The following is a 23,361-nucleotide window of genomic DNA, read 5'->3' as shown; positions in this document are numbered from 1 at the left end:
ACTTTGGAGGTTCCCTCCTACCCAAACTATTCTATGATTCTATAACTGACTCTAAAACAGAGTGAGGACTTGCCTATTTAAAATTGCAGTGGGAATGGCTTTGTTCGTGAGATGCTCTCTCCCTCCTCTGGGCTTTGGAGTGAAAGTGCTGTGACATCACAAGCGGCTTGGGCTGTATAGAAGTGTTTTGCTTATTTTACCATTACAAGTCAGATTTTTATAACTGAACTCTGTAGTACTTTTCAGGAAAACAGTTTTATAAGAATATAAAATGCTGCTTTAGTATTTGTAGCCTATAATATCAGCAGGAAAATACACTCTATTAAACACTACAGTAGGTAACTGTTCAAATTAAGTACCACAATAGAACCTTTACAGTTTGGTTGATGGTTTCCATTATTTTACGTGAGGTAAATTCTTACTCCCATGAATACTTTATTTATGGTGATTTATTGCTGTAGTGTCTGATCACCTCATAAATGTAAATTAATTTAACTCTCAAAATTAATTGTTTTTAAAGACATTTTGCAAGTAGGCACAAATAAAGAACACTCCCTCTTAAGGAAGCAGTGGTTAGGCTTTAATGTAGGTTTCTTTTATGAGCTAGACAGCTTTCTGACGAAAAAGTGTTCCACTGGAAAATGCACTTGTCAGGCTTGAAGTGTTCCATGGAAGTACAGTTTGATGACTTTTAAATTATTTTTTTTAAGCTAAGCACGCTGCATGTGAGTTGGAGCTTCTTTGGCATATGGCTTAGTCTACCCTGTGGACAGCTTCAAGACTCCCAGGGCCTCTGACTTTATGGTTACTGGCACACCTAGGTTTTTCATAGCCCCATTTTGGAAACAGATTTTTAAAATCAGGTTTCCCCATGGCACAGAAATCCACTTCTGGCTCTTAACTTGGGCATATGGTCCCCAAAGCCTTGTACTCACTGAGACTGAAGTTTGACAGAGTACCTAAACATTACAGCCATTTGTAGATTCTTACCAACCTGGATGGGAAATGGGTGATTTATGCCTGTACGTTATAACAGGTAGCAACAAACCCATTCTGTCTGTCTTTTTAAGTTCCATTATTTCTTGTGACTGGAGAAGGTGAAAAGCAACCTCACTTGTCTGCTTGCCAGTCTTACTTGGCAGATGACAGTAGAGCAACATTTGGCATCGATGAACAGGGAACTCTAGGAAAGTTACATGGCTAGAGCCCTGTGGGAAGTAGCTGACATGACTAAAACTGAATACATTGGAATTATATGAAAAAGACTTTGAGTCTGTAACACCAGTTGCAGGACAGGGAAAAGGCCCTGCAACAGGTCCAGTTGTGTTCCTCTTGTTCACATTAGTTACCACTTCATAATTATCCAGAACCTATGGAAGGTAATGGAAGTGTTTGCTTTGACTTAAGTAGTTTTGTCACCAAGCACCTACTGAAAAGCCTGGGTGTCACCGAAGTTGGTGTAATAAGAACACTTGACATTGTATTAGCAATGCAGATCCCTAAATAAATACAGTACAAAAGTCCTGTTAGTTGGAAAATGTGCATAAATAAGTGTTTGTATATATTGAGATTCTTTGTCTTAAGTTGCTCTCACCATATGAGGTAGCTGTTGTTTACTTAAACATTGCAATACTAGAGATGAAGAGCTTTCTGCAAGACCAAGGACGAAATAATAGTGGAAACCTTTTCCTAAAACAATGAACACTTTAAATCTGTCTCTGATCTGGATATACTATTTTAACAAAGCAGTTTTGAGGAAGTATTAGTTTATAGCTATCTTTAGTTGCATTACTCTAGTAATTGCTCACAATATTAATAAAGACTGTAAATGTTTACTGTGAAAATTATTAAGCATGCAACAAAAGGAAACTCATTTCCAGTGTTTGAAGTTATTATTACTATCGTTGCATTCATGGATAGGTGAATTAAATAGGACTAGCCTTACTTGCATGGATAGATGCATTAAATAGGACAAGATGGATTAAAAAAAAATCATCTATGAGGGACATAGAACTGTTTCAGCTTTTCTGTTTCTGCCCATAAAATATAATAGGAATAGCACCATGTCCTCTCAGCTTTCTGTCACTAAACTCTAGTGATATTTATTTGAAAGGGTAAAATACGAATGAGAGAAATATGTTGGAAACAAAAATTCCTATGCATCCATAATTTAAGAATGGCAGTAGGCCCTTCATATTCATTTCACAGGATGCTGTCTCTCTACATGCACTCATGTCCTTGATTTTTTTTTGATAGTAAGCCATTTTTGCTAATGAAGCATTTACATATTTTGGCTCTCTTGGCTAATATCATGGTTGGCATACTCATACACACATACATGGTCAAAATACCTGTGTGGATAAAACAGGGAACAGTAATAGAGCTTTAGAGTCAAGAGAAAGCACCTTGAAGCTTAGAAGGCATCATTCAAAGAGTGCTAGATGTACTCTGTGTTCTCTAATGATGATGGATATGCTAGATGTACTCTGTGGTCTGTAACGATGATGGATGTGATCCCTCTTTTTGTGTTTAAAGGAGAGTTTTACTCAAAACCCTGTGTGCAGCTTTGCTGTGTGCAGCAGATACGGAGTGATAGGAAACAAGATTTGCTCATTCTGTTCCTGTTTGGTTGTTACTGATTTGATGTTGTGTTTATAATGCAGTCTTCAATTTGTAAGAGTGTACACTGCCTGAGCAACCCAGTAACGGAAGGCATGTGGTTCTGCTCTAGAACTAATTATTGAAATGTACATTGTAGTCATTTATTTGGTTTTATGGCTCTACTTTTAAAACATATTTCTGAGTAAAAATAATAATTTGTTTGTTTGTTTTTCCAGACCAAATGTATGTGGAGCACGTTACAATGCTTACTGTTGTCCTGGATGGAAAACTCTGCCTGGTGGAAACCAATGCATAGTCCGTAAGTTAATCCCCTTATGTGTTATGACTGAGGTTTATCTCTGTCCCTCTATCTCAGGGTATTTTAAATTGTATACCAGAAGTGAAATGTGTTTCTGTATGGTTTCAGTAGCAGCTCCACATGATCTCTTTACCATTTTAAATATATTAAGTTAATATGCAAAGTTTTGTGGTCAATAATACAGCGATGTGATACCAGTATTTAACAAAGGATTAATCTCATCCACATGTTTTGTTGAAGTCTGTGGTAAAGGGATCCAAGGGATGTGTAGACTCTCAGGAGCTGTGGAATATGGTAATCCATTTAAGTAAATGGAAGGAGGCAACAGCATCGGGCCAGCAAGTACATTTTCTTTGCTTGTTTGGACCATATCCCTGAAATATATATATGTAGGGATATAAATATATACATGCATACAACATAGTGCAGTGTGCATATTCATGCGTAATGGTACAATGCACCAGAAATAGTTGTTAAGGGCACTTTGTCTAATGCTGGTATGACCCTGTCTTGGAGTTGCTGAGGCAATGTGCTGCCGGATGGGAATTATTACACTTGTATGTGTCTGGTGGAGAAATAAAGGGAGCCTCAGTGCCATCCTTCCTCCAAGAGTCATCTAGTGAAATGGACCAGAGCTTTGCTTCTCCAAGGAAATCTCCATATATCTAGTGTGGCCTGTGGCATGTTCCCAGATTGTCTCAGTGTAGGCTTTAGCTGAGAGAAGGAACTGTTTTGGAATCTGTTTTATGCAGTTTAATAAGTTTGTAGGTACTTGTTTTATGGTGTTGAATGCATATTTTCTGTCAGGTGTTTTTCATGTGTCTGGGGTTTTTGAAGCATATTTTAAGGGCATTTATGTTTTCTTTATAGCAATCTGCAGACATTCCTGTGGGGATGGATTTTGCTCTAGACCAAACATGTGCACATGCCCAAATGGTCAGATAGCCCCCTCCTGTGGTTCAAAATCAAGTAAGTATTTCTTCTGTGTCTTTGATACTGTGCTTTTGAGTCTGTGAAGATACCAACGTATGTAAGATAGTTGAGTAGTCAGTATTTAGGATAAATAACATCTGAGTCACCACATGTAGTTTTACCATAGGAAAGGCAGGGCAGCCTCCTGTTATGAAACTGCAGAATGATTCGGAGACAAGCTATTGGGGATACTTTTCTTTACTTAATCAAAACCAAATATTTTTTGGTTTTTTTTTTTTGAAAGCTATATTTATTTTCCAGTTTGTAACACTAATTCCAGTCTTCCTTATGTTCTGGAAAATGCCTTATCTCAATTCAGTGCTAGACATGCACACATGTATAGCACAAAAGCTGTAATGAGAGGGAAGTGACTTCAGAATTGGCTGAATGTGACTTCCTTTGTAATTACAATTCCATTTTTTGGGGTTACTAAGACAAACACTATTCTATATTTTACATATATATATTTTATATATATATATATATACGGGCCTACAAGTGTTACAGAATTTCTTGCCAGGCTCAATACCTATCTTATAAATCTAATATTGCTGACTCTGTTCAGGTGATAATTCCTTAGGTGCTAGAGGAACAAAACTGGGCAAGGATTTAAGTGGAACAGCTTTTTTTTAAAAAAAAAAAAAAGGAAAATAAAAATCAAATTAAAAGTTAGATCCAGAAAAAAAGTAAGTAAAATTATATCAATTCAGTGAAACAGATAGCTTAATGACTCCTCACAGCTAGGAAGTAGGATTTTGCTTGGGATAGTATCTCAGTGCATATCTGAGATGCTAGCTGTCAAGTGCACTGTACTCTCATCTTACTATGGTGCTTGTCTCTTGAAATGCAGATTATTTTGATTTTTATATAAAATGTGAGGTTTCTGGAAGAATTTTTGGGGAAAAAGGTTCCCACAAAAATGCCTGTAACTATGTGAACAACGTATTAACAGAAGTCAGTGGGGGATGCATTTAGCTGAGGTCTGTAATATGTAAAATGGTCATCCTTTTAATTCTGAGTATCTTTTCAGACTCAGTGTGTGGTCTGCTTTGCCCCTGTATTTTACCTTGCTATTTTTTGCTTTCCTAGTTTGATAAGAGTTTTCCCACATAACTGACCACTTCAGCTTGTGGCTTTAGCATCGTTTTTGTGCAATAACAGTGGAAAAACCATAACAACTGTGGAATGTAATGGAATGGCATGTACTAAAATGGTAAATATTGTTCTTTGTAGTTCAACCCCTTTCTCAGGCTCCTGTGATGTCTATTAGGGAGAGGCCAGCATGAGAAGGGTATGGAGCTTTAGAGTTCCCAGAGAGTAGTGGAAGGAGGAGGGATGCAAAATGCTGCAGAAATGTGTATTGTTGCGTTCCTGCCTTGGTTTGCAGCTACTGTTTAACTGGGTGCATATGCCTGAATCCTGTAAGACAGTAAAGGAAAGTATGACCTTCTCCCAAGTCCTGCTCAGCATACAGAAGGGGAGATATAACTTTACATCTGTTACATGTTTTGGCACCTTTGTAAAAGTTAGGAACAAGTGGGCCTTAGTATTACCTCATTCTTTTTCTCAGGCCACACTGAAGTATTTTATGAGTCAACACTTAAAATTAAAACCAGAATATGACTAAAGTTACAGTTCTTGTGATCCTTTTTCTGAAACATTCTACCACTGATCTCCATAAGTTTAGCCTTTGCTGGAGTTACACAGATCACAGATTCACAGAATGGTAGGAGTTGGAAGGGACCTCTGAAGATCTAGTCCAACCCCCCCTGCTAGAGCAGGATCACCTAGATAAATGTGTGCAGAAGACTTTACTACAGTTTTTTAATGCACCAGCTGCTAAAGAAATATGGTATAGTGATTATGTTTTTTGACAGTTGTTTCCTCTAGGTAGGAATATTCTGCTAATCATAACCTTTAATCAGTGCTGACATTATTTTCCTTCCATTGCTACATAACTTTGCCCACATTTTTGGTTTTGTTGTTTTTTTTTTTTTCTGCATACAGTTTAAATATTAACACTTTGCAGATAGTAAGATAGTCTTAGCAGTTGGCTTAAAATGGTACAGTTTATAATCAATGCAATGCAATGATTGTGATACATTTTTTGTGTGTGGTCACATCAATTTTATTTATTAAACCAAACCAAACCAATTCTAAAAGCAAAAATGTCTTGAGTTGTAGAGAGGAAAGACTTCACTGCTTTTGTACACTCTCCTGTAATGCTTATGACCTAGCACCTTGTTAGGACTTAGAGAACATGCACTTTCTGTAAGTCATTTGCACTGTTGGCACTGTAGACAAAATCTATGAATACAGATTTACCTAGTATACCACAATGACTTAGGTCTGCTATTAGGAAACAACACATAAAGACAAAAAATGCTATTTGATAACAAAAGATTACTGTCCCATTGGTGGCAGTTAATATTTTGTCAGAATATGCATTCATGAAATCTTATTTTAATTGTATATTTTAACAAATAATTAAACACTCTTATTAGTAAAATAATAATCATAAGTTACAAGTTTGTCATATTCAGAATACAAATAACTAATATGAGTGAAAATGCCATGATTTCTCAGGATTAAATGTGTGGCTTCTGATACATGAGATGTTTCTGAGTTGTCTTTTGGATATTTTGAGCTATGTGTGTCTTTAGTACTTAAGGAACCAGTAGTGGACAGAGGTTTTACGGCATCTACTACCATAGAGAGAAACCAGATTTACAGTGGCTCTTACAGACTGGTTGTACGTCACAATCAATAAATAATGCAGTTTGGAAAGCATGTGGAATGAAAAGCAAAACAAAGCCTTCAAGTTTGAGTCTTATGCAGGTCTGTTTATGAGTCAGTTTTCAGTTTATGAGTCAGCTTTAGGAATCTGATTGTAGTTGAAAAGATCACCCGGTGGTTTTCTCAGCAGGGATTTTCGTGACGTCAGTGAGCTTGCTGACTGAGAAGTGAATTTTTGGGTATGCTTACAGCAGGGTTGGAGATAAGATTGCCATGTGTGGAGGCATTCCCCTCACTGGCTCTCATGTGTAGGTGGCTCTTAAGTTGCAGGTGCATGTGTGGGGAGATGTCCAACACCCTGTGCTTTGCCAGCACTGCAGTGGCTGCTCCCTCCCAAATCATCTGGGCCATGACTACTTTGCCCTTGTCTCTGCTGTGGTCATGCCACTGTTTGTGATGCAGACATATCCTACCGTGTCCTTCCATGGTGTTGGAATTGCTGCTTTGCCCTGTGGGAGTGGGAGAGTGGATGAGGAGAAGAGTCTGTCCTTCAGCTCAAGTGTGTCTCAGCTCAGGTACAGGTTTTGCTTCCAACCTGTTTTAGTCAGAATAGCTTGGGTGCGCAAAAAGAGGGGCAGCATTTGCTGATGAAAGGTCTCAGAAGGATTATAGCCGTAGCAGAAGCGGTAAGAGCTGTGGTGGGTGCTGGGGTTGGCAGCTGGTGGGAGCAAGTATCTGTGCTCCCTGGCAGGCTGGTTACACTGGTCAGTGCAGAATGGAGCCTGCTGCACTGCCTGCTGGCAGTTTCAGAGAGACTAGCCAGGGATTGAGGTCTCCTTGGAGTCTGGCCACAGGGCTTTGTGCTCCAGCATCCCACTCCTTGGGGGTGCTGTGGGAGATGTCTGTTCAGTGGCAGCAAAACCTGGATCTCAGCCCCTTCCCTTGTATTCTTCTGCTGTCAGAAATGGTAAAAAGTCTTGAGTTTTTAATATTTCCAGAGTTTTCAAGGTTGCTGCGGGTTTTCTCAGCACCCCATGCAGGGCTGCAGGCCCACGGCCCATCCCAGGCCAGCTGCCGTCTCCTGTGAGTCAGTCACTCGACAGAGAAAGCACGCTGAGCATCTGGGATGAGATGAGGCTGTCATTCCTTGTTTACAGCTCCTGGCAGGCAAATCCCTGCGTCATGCAGGGCCGGGGTTGCGAGTGTTTCCTCAGCAGTGGCACGGAGAGGCAAGAGGCAGCCTTTCATACTGGTGCCTGCTGGCCAGCCCCACAGCACGCCCTCACCCCAGTGCCTGCTGGCCAGCCCCACAGCATGTCCTCACCCCTGTGCCTGCTGGTCGGGGTCACATTGTGCCCTCACCCTCGTGCCTGCTGGGCAGCCATGCAGCACACCCTCGGCTCGGTGCCTGCCGGCTGGCCCTGCAATGTGGCCTCATCCTGGTGCCTGCTGGCCAGCCCTGCAACATGCCCTCACCCTGGTGCCTGGCCCTGCAGTGCACCCTTGGCCTGGACTCTGCCTGTTCTCCTACCTGATCCCAAACTCTCACAACTCACATCTTTTAGTTTGGGGTGGTAGAGTAGATGGTGTGTGTGCTTCCTTTCATTTGCTTGGTGACCTCCTGAGTAGTTGTGGTGTGGTAGTGCTCTTGGTGTCATGAAGCTTTAAATTTATTTATTCCTGTTCTGGTTTTCATAAGTTTCAGAAGTTTCCAGTGTAGACTGCTTACAAGTTCGACCTGAAAGAGAACAGTAATTGATTAAAAGCAATAATTTATGAATGTTGTTAACATTTTTTATGCATATCAAGTTCAAGCAAGGCTATATACGTTGTTTTACCAGTCTTGTGGTAATTCCTGTGCTTTTTCCTTGAGTCTCTGTCGATGCAGTACCTTGGAACAGGTTATTTCATTTACTGGAATATCTCTGCTGACATTAATGGAATTGTTGATATAGCTGAGAAAGAGAGTCTGGACCAGCATTAATAGGCTGCTTTTCAAACATGCAATCTTAAAATCATCATCTGCGCTCCAGACAGCCTTTGTGTGTATTTGTATAAACTTCTGGAAGGGTAATATTTCAGAATAGTCTGTATGATTGTGGTAATACTATTTTCAACATTCCCTCAGAAGATGGCACAAAATAAATAGTTTACTGACTATATGTCACTGATTTCTTGCATGGTTGTAAAGGAGAAAGCTCACTGATTTGAATAGCTAATTTTAGTGAAGATGACTGGGTGTCCCAACAGTATCCTGTAATGATTTTAGTTTAAAAAGAAGGAAGAAATATTTTACCTTGGAAGGGTTCCCTTAAGAAGCAGTAAGACAAATTATGGAAACTTTGTGTGTGTGTTATGTGTAAAATCACTCCTATCCCAAAATGGGGAAATACGCTTTATTTTTACTTTAACAAATAATATGAAAAACATCATATAAGCTACTGTTAACCTTTTTATCTCAAATGTAGTTCAAACTATTTAAATGGTTTTGGTCTTCATGTGGGAATGGAAATTAGCTTTTGGCATAGCTTTCTCTAATAGAAATCAGTTTGTGGTTTTTAAGTTCCTTCCCTGCTTGACAGATGATATCATTTCCTATGCTTTTTGTAATCCCCTCTGTTTTCTTAAGATTGTATGCAGCTAAGTTGAACTATGCATTTAAAAGTAACTATACACCTTTTTCTGACCTACTTAGGACATTGTCCAAATATCTTCACCAGACATCCACTCTGTATTTGCAAACAATGTTACTTTTTGTTGAGGAATAGCAGTACATTTTTGTTACCTCAAGTACTTAAGTACATCAAAAGTAGAGTAAAGATGTATTTCTCCTATTTGACACATAAGAAATATAAGATACGGTTTTTGCTATTATAGTTTAGGAAGTAAATGTACCAGAATTTTAAATTTTTTTATCCAATTGCATGTTTAACTGTTCTGTGTGTTGATACAGAAGGCAATACAGATAACATTATTCTTTCTGCTTGGAAACAAAAATAAAATTCCTTTTGCATATTTCTGAACTGTGAAAAGCTGAATGATGCTTAAAGGCTTTGTGCAATAGGATAAAACCAATGGTTGGCATAGCACCTGCTAGCAGCTGGCTCTGGCGGGACATGCAGTTTGTATTTCTCCATCCTGAGCGTTTCAGACAGCGTGCTGTAGGTACCCAGTGCTCCATCACAATTTACTGAAATGCTGATCTGACTGTAATCCTGTCTGGGGAGGAGCCTTTCATGTGGTTGGTGTTAAGAGGGAAACCATTTTCCCACTGCTTGCTGGAGTGCCAGCCAGGTTCACAGTTGTGTTGGACAGCAAGACCTATAATGAGGACTTCACTTTGTTGGAGCCCTGCCTGCTTCTCGATACTTGATGTAGAGCCTGACATGATTTAAGTTGTTCCTAATGTCTAGTTAGAAAATATATTTGCCCTTATTACTAGAAAAATGCAGCACAAGCTTTTGTGCTTTACTAGCATGGGACTTAAGCTGCCTATTAATAATTACACATAGTGGGGCTGCAGCTGAGGAGAGCATGCTGCTGCTCCCTTGCCATTGCTCCTGGCAAGGGAAAGTTGTTGACTCTGGGGAAATGCTGTCTGTGAGCTCTGCAGACTCAGCACAGCAGCCAGCAGCAGCTTTACTGTGAGATGGAGTGAACCCACAGATGGCATACAGAAAGAAATTGCTCTGTTGCTTTCTTTTCATGCAAGAAGCCCTACCTGGCCAAATCAGTTTCTTGTATTGCCTGTTTTGGCAGAAACAGACTGTCTTCAGAAGCTTCCTTATATGCTTCCCTTTAATACTTCCCTCCCCCACTGCCCAGATGATAAGACCCTTTCTTCTTGGCATTGCCTTTCAGACATTTAGAACTTTTTCCTTGTTGATGGCCTTTTCTCATCACTGCAAACTAGGAGACAAATTCTGTGGGATTATGTTCGTATGAAATATCTTTGACTTCAGTGAATAAGGGTGATAGAAAATTCTTGTATATTCTTTAGAAACTGTAAGTCAGTATTGTTTTCTGAAATACTGTTTCAAGTACCTGTTCTAAAATATGTGCCTCTGGTTTCTAATACTAGTTTCTAGTTCATAGAATCAATCCCTAGAAAAAAGAAAAGCCCTTAGCAGACAGTTGATTGTTTCTGAGTGGTTTGATTTAACTGAGGAATTTTTTTTCCCATTTAAAGTACAACACTGTAACATCCGGTGCATGAATGGAGGTAGCTGCAGCGATGACCATTGCCTCTGCCAGAAGGGATATACAGGAACACACTGTGGACAACGTAAGTACACTTCTATTAGTGTAGATACTGTACAGTTAAGTAATTCTGGAATGTGTGGATTGGGCACCCTTTAGCACTAAATTTCAGCTGTTACTGAGCTTGGTTTTGATCAGGTACAATGGAATTTTACAGGAAAGCACATGACTTTGTAATGAATGCTGAGTGAATTCTTTCTGATCAGGACTTAAAATAAACATCATGTGAATTCATAATAATTGGATATAATCTGATCCTGTAGTTCTCACACTGCCATAATTCTTACTGACCTCCAGGGCTTTCCACTCACTAGAGCAATAGACCATACGTATAGAATTTACATGACATCGAGTTTTCATCTTGTAGGCAACATGAAGCTTTTTGATACAAAGCCTTATTTTTATTTCAGGGCTTTGCTTCATACTTAGCTAGTATGCTCGAGGAACTTCGCTCATTTTGATGTTTTATTAGAGTTGATTTGATGTATTTTTGACTTCCTCAATCAATCCTGAGCCAACAGCATTCCTGGATCTCCTGCTTGAAATCTCTCCCAAGCTGCCTCTGATGGTCTCTTGCTCTTGGCTGGAATGCTGTGAAGAAATAAGGATGTGGACGCTGCTTTTAAACAGGGCTGTCATATTGCTATCTAGTGAGCTATTGGTCTGACAGAGAAAATGTATTTAGCTTCTTTAATGAAAACCTTTTGTGCTCTGTCAAAATCAATGGCACACTTTACATGAACTTCAGTGCGACCAGGAATTTACCCTAATAATCTGGAAGAGGATCACATAGTGAAAGGATTAAGAATCATATTTCTGCCTTCTTTGTGAAATATCAAGTGGATAAAAGAGGATAAATGGAAACCTCCTTTCTACTGAAGTGAATGTGAAATGGAACAAAGAATAACATTACTCAACGGGCATCAAATTGTATTAAAAAAACTCTTTTTCATGTGCATGTTACATTTTCTGATTAATTGTGAGAGCAAATGCTTTTGGAATTCGCTATGAGGAAAACTGGGTTCTGTATCTAGTGACCCCATCATACAGGGGAAGAGTATCTTGGATTAGCTTTGTCAAAATAGATCTTGATTACATTGTACTATCCTTGTTGATAGGCTGAATTATTTAACATCAACAAACAGCCTTTTAATACTGCTTTGTATTTCTGTCATGGTAGGGGAAGAAAATTAATTTTCAGATGTACATCTGAACAGGGAAAAATCTTGAGCACTTAGAGATTTTTTTTTTTCCCCTGCACCTTCTATCTACAATCACTACTATTTCAGCATTTCTTTGTTGAAAATTTGAAAGAGATGTTATTTTGAATTACAAAATGTCTAGCCATCATGAGGTGAAAAGCTCTGAGAGGTCAGAAAACCTGTGATTGTTACTGTGTTTCTGTTATGCTCCCTTGATAGGATGAGTTCATGATACTAATGAGGGCAGGAGATAGGAAAAGATCGTAAGTAGATTCTGGAAAATAAAGTATCCTGTCCTGTTGTGTTTACCACTTTTACCAGGTTATCTTAGTTGGCCAAATACACAGCTTCATGTCTTTCTAGAAATAGCTCAATAAAGATTACTTCCTTCTTCCCTCTGATACAGCTGTCTGTGAAAACGGATGTCTAAATGGAGGGAGGTGCGTGGCTCCAAACCGATGTGCGTGCACATACGGCTTTACTGGACCCCAGTGTGAAAGAGGTATGTGCCCAAAAACAGTGGGGGGAAAAAACTGGTGTTCTAGCTTACTTAATAGGAACTGAAAAATACTTAAATAGTCTATGGAATACATACTCTATGAAACTGCATATTTAAATAGCAGTGTTTTATTGTCATCTATAAATAAGGTCAAATAGAATTAACGTTCTTGTGGAATGCAACATGAGGAAGCTTTACTGAAAGGAAAACTCCAGTCTAAGAAAATCGTGGAGATACTAGTTCTGGAATAACACAAATTAAATGGTAACAACTATCCTAAATTCTGTTTTTATTGAGAAGCAAAACTTCAGTATTAAATTAAAACATTCCATCTTATTTTTCTTTTATGATTTTTCTGGATCACAAGTGTTGATTGGTGTGCTTTTAATGATTAGTTCTTCAGTTTGTGGTAGGTTTACTAAATGTTGATTTTTTTTTTTTTTTCCCCCAAGGCAAAAATCCCCATTTATTTACTTTAACACTAGGATTGTTGAGCCATTGCTTATTCTAATCTATATCTGAATTGATTCAATTTTGTTAGTCAGACAGAAAATTAAGTAGCATTTTTTATCAATATGTGTGCTTCATAAGGATAGAGACCAGGATTAAACACATATGCAGCTGATTAAGGTCTTGTTTGTTTGTTTGTTTTGTTTCACTTTTTTTTTTTTTTCCTGGGAAAAACTCCAGTGAAAGAGGCAGCAAATAAAAGATATTAATAAGTGCTTTTATACAAACTTCAGGTTTTTGTATCTCTGATACATTTGCTTACCAATGATAAACAGCATCTTGCCCCTGTCTTTGGCATGTTGTATTTTATTTTATTCTTCTATCCATTTTGGTACAGATTTATTGTTACCAATTTTAGCTTTTTATTTGTGTATCCATAGTGATAATCCAAACTGTTTCCCTATGAAAATGCACCTATGTCAACTGTTTTATCGGGCATTGGGATTTTTTTTCTGAATTATTAAACCAATTTAATGGTTCATTTGTGAGAGGTAAAATTAATAATGTTTAGGTGTAAACTGTTGACATTTGTAGCATTAATAATAAAACATTTTCATTTGTTAGAGCTATCAAGTGATCTGTATACTTGGAAATTATACACACTACTCATACAATAGGTTGTGTCACATATCCACAAACCTGGGACACAACAGATGTTTAGAACCTGATTTGGGGCTTGTATGTAGGGGATGTGCTTAGCACTTGAAGTTGTCAGTAAGCACGTCAGATCATCACTGCTATCTCTGCTGCATTTGGATTAAAGGTTGGGATTTTATTTGTGTGGTGGCTTGTTTTGTTGTGGGTTTTTTTGTTTGGTTGGTGGTTTTTTTTTTAACAAGGGCAACCTAGGTGGGTAATGCAAAACAACAAATCTTAGGGGACCAAAGATTTTCATTCTGTCCTAGAGCAGGCAGTAGGATGAAGCTGGTATTTCCTGCACTCCCTATAGCAGATAAAGTTGCTGTTGGCATTGTGTGAAGTCTTGCCAGTTGTTCACTAGGTGTAAAAGTAGTTCAAACTGATGAAGTTTTTCTGAAGATTGAAAAGTAGCTCTGTTCTGAATCTTGGGATCTCACTGGTGGAGAGTAGTAAGAGGAATGGAAAATTATGTTAAAAATCCTAAGCTGGAAGAGAATAACGGGTTTAGAGGTAAAAAATGTACTGAACATTACTGCAAAGGCTTTGAATTTCAAGCAATGACTGCTTGTTCTCCGTGGGTGAGTTTGGTGGGGAGGTGTAATGCGCAAATTCAGAAGATTGTTCAGTGCTGGTTTTATGTTGTCTGATCTGGGCCCAGTTTGACTCCACTCATTAGGACAGGTTTCAAGGCCAAAGCTTGCTAACAGCTTCAGTCCTGTCCCTCAGGGCTCTTGCATGGTGTTGAGTGGAGTGAGGAATTGGTGACATACAGCCATTTGAGCCAAATCATGCTGTTATAAAATCCATGCATGTTACTGAGCACAACTGAGGTGGAAATCTGTAACTTACATACCTCCTCCATAGGCATGTTTTACTTGGAACACGTTTGTTTCTATAGTTATCAATAAAAGAGAAAATAGACATTAATGAGCTGAAGTATTTCTGGCTAATGCTCACTGCAGTATTGAGGCCAAATGATAGTCATATCTTCCTAGAAAATCTCTGAACTTTGGTTTCTTTCATAGAGATTTCCTGCAGCCTCTCTACCTAGCTGAGCTAATATGTTCCCGTCCTCTAAAAAGGGTGTGGGGGTTTTGGTCCTAGAATCACATTATGCCATCAGGAAAACTCTCAGAAGATAACTTTGGAGTATAAGCTCATGTTGGTCTTAGTCAGAATAACTTGCTTTGTTCAGCACATGCACCTGTGTGGTCTTTAGGGAGTTGTCTGGCTGCATATGATTTCACGCATCTGTCAGCTAAGTAAGAGGTCTACATTTTGAATCTAGCTTTGGCAAGTGATGTGGATTTGTGACACTCCCTAGTGTCTTCTGATGTGTATATAGATGGATATTATCCAGTAAATTGACAAGATGCATGCCTTGTAGATTAAAACTGTCTTTGAGTAAAACTGTGTCTTTATTAGATATTAAAAAAAAATGAGGGGAGTAGGAGGATAACAAAACAAAACCAAAACCAAACCAAAGTGTCTCTATGCATGGAGAGGGTAAAAGAAAGGAAATTACTCAAGGGAAATAGTCTCTTAAACTATCCCATTTCCTGGAAAAGCAGAAGAAGCAGCTTCTTTTCAAAACACCACTTCTGGCTATAAACAAGATGTGAAGTGATACAGTTTTGTGGCATGCACATTCTCCATCTGGTTGGCTGTGGTTTGACTCTAGGTTATGCCATGCCCCAAGCTAACAGTCATTTACTGCTTCATATCACGCCATGCTTTTTTCTATAAGCATCAGCTAACAGTAACAGTCCCTGTGTTTGTGGCACGTATGTCACAGACCAAAGAATATTGCAGTCTTTACTGCATATGTAATAGCTTAGAACTGTCTAGAATAAAGCAGTGTTGAGGCAACCAAAGTCATGAGGGTTATTCCAGTAACCTGATATGGCAAACAATTAAAATGTTGCATGTGGGTGCAGAAAAGTTAGAGCAAGTTTCATACATCTATAGAATGGCTTCAGTTGGAAGGGACCTTGAAGATAATCTACTTCCAACCCCCCCTCCATGGCAGGGTGACCATCTACTATATCAGGTTGCTCAGGGCCATGTCCAACCTGGCCTTGAACACCTCCAGGGAGGGGGCAAGATCCAGAGGCAAGATGCATAGTTCTGTGTATTGTTTTAAGTAGTTTTTCTGTACTTTTGGCCCACATTTATAGTATAAATGAGCCTGATCGTTGTTATCTCAGCATATGCTGACCATATGATTGTTAATGAAGATCTACAAGACTTCTGTGTAGGTCAATAGCCTCAAATACATGCACAGTGGAAAGGCTTTATCTGGTGAAAGACCTGCTGCTTTCACAGTGCAGCAAACTCCCTTCAAATTTCTGGCATGAGTGTTTTCGTGTATTTATTCAGTCACTATTTGAGAGAGTAGCAGATGGCTTTGGAGGGTTTGGGTACACAAATTACTTTTTGTGTGTCTTAGAAGTGTTAATGATGGTGTGAAACACTACAAACATAAGCAAAAGGAATTTGAAGATTCATTATTATCGGTGGAGTTCCTCATGTTTTGGGAGTGTGTACTGTATTAGTGGTGAGATAGGGTTTTGTCAGAGCTGGATTGGTAGCATGGTTAAAAGTGGTAGACAAGAATCACTAGCACCTAAGCTGTTGTATATGGCATCTGACAGTTTTCCAGAGCTGGGGAAGCCTCCTGGGCACATTGTCAAGTATATTCAGGTGTATCATCAGTACAACAGACTTGGCTTCTCGGTGGGATAATGCTAATCAAAAAGATGAACTTGATGTAAGCTGAACAGAAAAAGTGTAGTGGGGTTGGAAGTGCTTCCTGCAGCAATTTAAGACACATTTAAAATACATAGTCCAGAAAGGAAAATATTTCATGAATATTAGCTTAGTTAAAATTTGAACTTCAAGGCTTCCTTCTGGAAGGAGCTGAGTTCTCAAGCTGCAATCAAGTGATGGGCTTTGACATGCATTTCAATTCAAACCTGAGATGTCAATATGCCTAAAATTATGCAAATGCTTAAGGGCCTTGCTGGATTTTAGCCCAAAGTTTCAGAGTCGGTTAAGATCTGAGAGGTGCACTCAGCTTTTAGCATATAATTTAGTCATATTGTTAATGAAAAATAATCACAGGTAACAGAAAATGATGAAGCAAGGCAAAATTTCTTCCGCTGGTTAGGAACTGAACGCCATCTTTACGCCATTCAACTTGTAATGCTGATTTGAGTTACAGATTCTCCAGTTCTTTTCCAGTTGCTGAAGAGACTTGAGGGCAGACATTTAGCTTACATTTACCTGAGGATGATTCAGCACATCAGCTCTTTTTATTGCCTGTAAAAGAACCTAGGGGATTTGGCTGGCTATGTGACATGCCCATCTTTGGGTCATGTGAAAACATCCCTCTGTCATGCACTTTATAAAAGTCCAGAGGAAAAAATGGTGTTAGAAGCTCAGACAGATCAAACATCCCAACCAGATTTGGTAGAACTGTGTTTTACACTTTCTTGACTCTGAATCTGTTTTTCTTTGGATGTTTGGATGATGACATTTTAAGACGGTGAATTCTATATAATATGAAATTTTATGTTGTTGTTATCCTCTTATTGCAAAAATGCAATGAAATGTGCTTTGCTTTTTCTGTCTAGTTTCATTCAGAGGAACACACTGGAAGCTTAGAGTGTGTTGCAGTCCTGTTTGTTTATTTGAATGGTTGTGACAACATCAGGGGCTAAATCCTGCTGCATTTTGGAGGTTTGCCACTTGCTTCATCTGTGAGCAGAATTGGGCCTGATGTAGTTCAAATATTAAAAATGTACCACGTGTGTTTTGTGTGTTTTTTTTTTTTTTTTTTCCCCTGGACTCTGCCTATGAACAAATGATTGCTTTTTCTTCAAACAGAGTCGTTTCTGTACTGCTCTCTTCATGGCAGGAGTTTTTGCATAATTTTTAATTATATTTGGCCATTATTAGAAGTTCCTAGAATTAATGCCATATGTAAAAATATCTTTCCCAGAGTGTCTCTATGAAAGTGCAGCCACTGAAAGTGGTCAAGAGTAGTGTAGTGCTCTGTATAGTTTTTTCTTTCTAAATATTACAACGGGTAGAATGTTTTCACAAAGAGGACACTGCACCCCTTAGTGTGCCCCATCTCTGGTATTTAGTCTAAATGGAAAGTAAATAACAAAGTGTAGATAGCAGTAAAAGTATGTTCCCAAAGCCTTATGTTGCATTTAAAGTAGTATTGCAGCATATGGTAGCTGGCAAACATTAGAATAAACTTGATTTCTGTAGCTGTCTTCCAAGAAACACATCTGTTGACAGAGATGTGTAGCCCTCTAACACGAATGCATGTACAATATTGTTGCAGAAAACTAAAGGATGGCTAAACTTGAAGGCCTGGAATAAGGATTCTTCTTATGCATCATTTTCAACCCTGAAAAATGATGAAAAGCACCTTTAGGCTGAGGATAAATACATTCAGTCAGAGTGACATTTTATTGTCTTTAATTTTAATGCATGTTGCACCCTGATGTCTTTCAGCGTCTTGGATTATCAAGCTGAGATAAGTGGATGAGAGGGGTTTTTAATTTTTAAAATTGCATGTTCATCTTCATGGTGGAGAAGTCAGCCTCTGCAGAATAACTGTGTGTGATATAAGATGGTAATTTCTAGCAGTATAATCAGTAGATCTCTGGATAGGAACTCAGTGCTAAGCTCAGTCTGTTATTTAATGCCAAAAAGCATTTTTAAGATCTTGTGTATGTGAAGGCTTTTATCCATTGCTCTGCTCCTTGCAAGTACACTCTGTAACCCGGTCCTATGTTGCTTGCTCTATGCTTTGCACATATCACAATATCACATACCAAGGTTTAAAAAGTTTTTTTTCAGATATGTACTTAAAGCTTAATCAAGATCCATAAATGATTCAATACATATGGGCTTAGGTCTCTTGTGAGATGTGAGGGCTCCAGCTTTTGTATATCAAGCTGAACATTTACATTTTATTCCAAATCGAGTTTTGATTTCAGTGAAATCCAAACCCAAAATTTTCATTGAGCTATTTGGCAGTCCTCTCTGTTACTCCCATGTCATCTTGATTCGCTGCTGAGGGCACTGGCCTTTAGATGTGCAGTTAAGGTATTATTTGGCCTTCGTTTTGTTTTCATTTTAATTGTAGCAGTGGAGATGCATACAAATTTAATCACAAATTGAGGAACCCATATTTAGCTATAAATTGTAGTGTAAGGTTTTATTCATTGAAGGGGCTCACAAGAATCCCTGAGATTGTTCTTCTGGTGCTGCAGCTAGCTTTGTTGTTGCACCTGGTGCCTGTCTCCAGGTGTGCTGGCAGCCTGTGGCACAGGTTTGTTGCATGAGAAGTTCAGTTCTGCTTTCATTGTAAGTAGGGTTTCAACCTTGCCCTGGATTTGCTGGCCTGTGGTACTTGAGATCTGCCTTGTAGTATCTTCAGAAATGAAGAGTGGAGGCCTGTGCTTTCATCAGGAGGTTTTGTTGAAATTATATACTCAAAGAGTTGTCTGGGTTTGGGTTTTTTTGTTTTTTTTTTTTGGTTATGGGACATGACATTACTAGAGATACTACTTTTATATACACAGTGCAGGCAGTTGAAAGATACAACTTCTCTGAATGGCCTGCACTGCCAGATCTGTGCTCTGTGGAGCTCCAAGGAGAACTGGGAAGTGTCTTTCTGATGTATTGTATCATGAGAGTCAGTTGTTTTTGTGTGCAGAAAGGTTGAGTCAGCTTTCACTGATTTTGGTTGTAATTGCACGGTGCTGCATTTGAGGCCTTCAGAATGAGTGCCCTGAAGCCATTCTTGCTCTCTTAATATCATTGTATCATGGCCAGTTTTCTAATTTCAGTCATGTTGTGATCCTAGGTCACTACAAATCTTGCAGAACATAAAATAGCTGAGCACAACTAATTTCTCACGGAGCTTTCCATAGAAGAGGTGCTTTGAAAATGGTGACTCCTGGAGATGAACATGATCTGGGGAATGAGTAAATGCAGCTGGTAACTTACCTAACTGTGCCCACTTGGGCATTTATGGAGAAGACTCTTGCTTCATCTCTGGGCTGCAGTATGTTTGATATAAGAAAGCACAGCTACCTGAAATCCTTTCATCTGTTACGCTGATAACAAGTGTTTTCCTTCTGAATCACCTTGAAATTTTATATGAATATTTTCCATCACACCTTTTCTTGTTGATCTGTCAAGTGGAAATTTCTTGTTACAGTTGCAACTGAAAAAAAAATCAAATACCAGTCAGGTTTGTGTTATGGGCTACATATTTCTTTGTTCTTTAAAGTGATCTAAAACTTTCATGATGGTCAGTTCTAAAAAAGAAAGGAGAACCTCTTTTAAAACATTATAGATCATACCTAATGCAAGGATAAACTGACAAGGGCATTTCCAAGTAAAACAATTTCTTTATGTAGGTCAGCTGCAAAATGCTAATGAAATTGCATCTTAAACAAAGGTGCTAAAAATGGTCAGTGCAAGTGTTTTGTCACATGTAAATTTTCTTGCAACATACCTGTAATAGAGTTGATGAAACCTCTGTAAAGGTCAAAACCCTTCTTAAGTAAACTGTTGTATTTAGAAAGGTATTTCATATCCTATCTCAGCATAAAAGTTGCAAAAATTGTAGGAAACAACAGCTGTTAATACAGTCACATTCACTCTTCCAGTTGTCTGTGAGAAGTTCATGAATAATGACTGAGTGGTTTTTATTTTATTTTTATTTTCACTGACAACTTGTACGGTTTGGCACTCTAGAGAAACACTGTAGGAAAAGAAAAGAGGCCTAAATAAGGTCTGAAATGAAAGAAGCCTTAAGAGAAATATCACTCCAAATTCTGCTCTGCTGTGAAACAGAGGCTAGCTTTGCATTCCTTCTTCAGGAGAAATTCCTTTTGGAAAAAGGCATAATTTCCTTATGTAAAAAAAAACAGGATTCAGTATTTCTCTTCGTAGGAAGATGTGCAGAGGCTAGGGGTAAGTAATTAAGAAAATGAAAGTCATTAGAAGTGCACATGTGTGTACACACATTTTAAGAAAAGAAATGGGAAACTTCATAAGCAGCTGATGTTGATCTTATGCATTTGCTGTGTGTCTGTTACAGGTATTACCCAGGCTAAACTAGCACAGGTAGGTTCATGTGACTGCAATCTGCTATGCCGTAGTCTGAATTTCTTCTGCGGTAGTGCGATTCAGATTACAGGCCCCATTCTGAAGTGGAGGCCTCTGCGCTGTTTTCCGTTCATCCTGAATGTTTAACTTAGTATATGACTGTTCTTGAAAAGCATTTGCCACTCAAGTAAATGTGGCCGTGTTCTCATAATTTATATTTTTAATGAAGTTTAACCAGTGATAGCCAGGATTTTCAGTACCCTCCCCATTTTCTCCTTGGGATGAATGGTCTGCTGTGACCTTCTAATGCCTCTTCTTCCAACACAGAGGTGCTGACAGTCAGAGGGAAGCAGGAGCTTTGCAAAAACCTGTATGCTCTCTGGTCTTGTTTCCTTGAGGAAGTGGTGACTGATGGCTGGTGTTTTTATCTGGCACTGCTACATACAGCATGGGACAAAGTCCCTGCTCCAGTGTGGTGAAGCAGGAGAAGGGTCCTTGCTGGCATGGCAGCAGGGGTAGTAAATCTAGTCCAGCTTCTCTTCTTGAGGCAGAATCAGCTAGAGCAGGTTGCCAGAAATGTGTCCAGTTATCCAGTGGAAAATGTGTTAAAATATATGTTAATCTTCTGACTGTATCATTCAGACCTGCTAGCCATTTGAGGAAGATCCAGTGCTAACGTTGTCAAAACATGGGAGCTGGGAGGAAATTGGTTCCTCAGTGATGGGAGATTTTAGGATCTCAAAAACTCCTATGTCTGCTTAAATTTCTGAGAACTGTGGCAAGAAATGAAGTAGTAAAATGTACAGTGGAAAGAGCCTGTGGGGCACTTTCTTCAAAGTGTGGATCTTAGAGTGAGACACCTTGAGCTGCTTCTTCAAAAGCCATTGGACTAGTCTCCCTGCCAGAATAGCATGTCCAGGCATCTTAGTTCATTTGAGCAGTTCACAGTTGACAGAATACTATTTGAGCTTGAAATGTTTATAAAAGATAATATTAAACCCCGTGAGAAATGAATTATAATTGTCCTGCTGAGATATGATGAAAGCCTTTATGAGAATCTCCATGTCCTGATGGGACAGTATGGGTGGTAACTTGGAGAGGTTCATAAAATGGTAGTATGATAGCTTTACAGACAGCTTAATAGAGGCTTCCAAAGGAGCCACAGGGCCAGAAATTACTTCCAGGCTGTAGGCTTTAAAGGCAAAAAGATCTACCATTGAAATGAGTAGTTGAAAAAGAGTTAAGTGACATGTAGTTAGGAGAGTCAATGTTAGATTACTTGGGCTCCAATAATCTTTGAGATAAGGTGTGATTTAACAATGCAGATACTGTGTCTGGAATTGAACTTCACTACACAATGTGAATTATTCCAGTTACTTGATTCTTGAGATGAAGAATAAAAGGGGAGGACAATTCATGAGCTTTTGGAGGGATTGAAATAAGGAGTAACTGGGTAGACTTATGTAGGCTTTTAAAGAAAAAGCAAGAAGAACAGGTGAGAGAGGAAGATAGGTGAGAAGACGATGGCAGAAGGGATCTAGCCAAGTAATTTTTACACATCTCTGAGGAAGAAAACATTAAAGGCAGGTTGAGAAGTTTAGACTGCTGCTTGGGCAGGGGAAGCCCAGCAGAGATGTGCATTCCATTCATCTGAATGGCTCTTCTAGTAAAAACATTGCTAGACACAAGCACAGTCCAGGAATGGCAAATGATGAATGACTTAGCAAGCTGTCTTGCTGGGTACTTAATCTGTGTGGTTATCTAAATAATTTGAAATGCTTCTCTTGGCCTGAGCCAGGCTGGGCAAAATGAAGTGCCATGCATTAAACCTTGTGCTATTTCAACTCTCGCGTCCCAGCAGGAACCCAACAAGATATGGCTCCATGAAAGGTGATACTATATTAGACTAACAGTACAAATTGTATCAAAGTCAGTTCCAAATTCAATACAAAAAGTCATGTTTTTAGAAGGCATTTTAATTCTAGCTCTAGCACTTCACTCACTTGCTGATGTCAGTAAAAAAAAAATGCTTCATATAGCTGCTGACTGCAGGGAAGATGAGAGGTTAAATTGGGTTAGCGGAAATGAAAGACATGCAGTGGAAGAAGTATTGCTCTCAGTTTATGGAATTTGTCATTAAGTAACAGAAATGCTTAAATTGGAGGGACGATTTAAAGTGTTTTTTAGATTTTTTTTCCCCATTTATGTGAAATTGAAATTATTTACAAAGGTGTACAAGGAAACATTAAATTCTTACCCTCTTAAAATGAAAAATAAAGATGATAGCCAACCCATCTTAGTCTCTTACTGTTCAAGCCTTCTTGAACTAGGGCCTGAGCCATCAATGTGTATTAGAATAATTCTGCTATTCTTACTACAGTTGATTACAGTGCTCTGTTATAAAGGGTGGAGGCTCTTGGTTGCTCTCCAAAGAAAGTGAGTAATAATTGACCTAATGTACAGAGCACATGAATAACATA

The 23,361-nt window shown here is 38.8% G+C and overlaps 1 protein-coding gene across 1 annotated transcript in view; it reads left to right on the top strand.

The window, feature by feature from the left end:
- FBN1 (fibrillin 1) overlaps window positions 1-23,361 on the top strand; it is a 151,489-nt gene that overhangs the window by 11,777 nt on the left and 116,351 nt on the right. Inside the window, exons 2-5 of the mRNA XM_054387954.1 lie at window positions 2,838-2,920; window positions 3,791-3,889; window positions 10,818-10,913; window positions 12,497-12,592. Of these exons, the coding sequence (XP_054243929.1) occupies window positions 2,838-2,920; window positions 3,791-3,889; window positions 10,818-10,913; window positions 12,497-12,592 (374 nt within the window). The remainder of the gene's footprint in view (window positions 1-2,837; window positions 2,921-3,790; window positions 3,890-10,817; window positions 10,914-12,496; window positions 12,593-23,361) is intronic.

The sequence above is a fragment of the Indicator indicator genome, chromosome 16 (assembly GCF_027791375.1).
Source record: "Indicator indicator isolate 239-I01 chromosome 16, UM_Iind_1.1, whole genome shotgun sequence".
NCBI classification, from domain to species: domain Eukaryota; kingdom Metazoa; phylum Chordata; class Aves; order Piciformes; family Indicatoridae; genus Indicator; species Indicator indicator.
The sequence above is the reverse complement of the archived record's forward strand: the minus strand, read 5'-3'. Positions and strand labels throughout refer to the sequence as shown.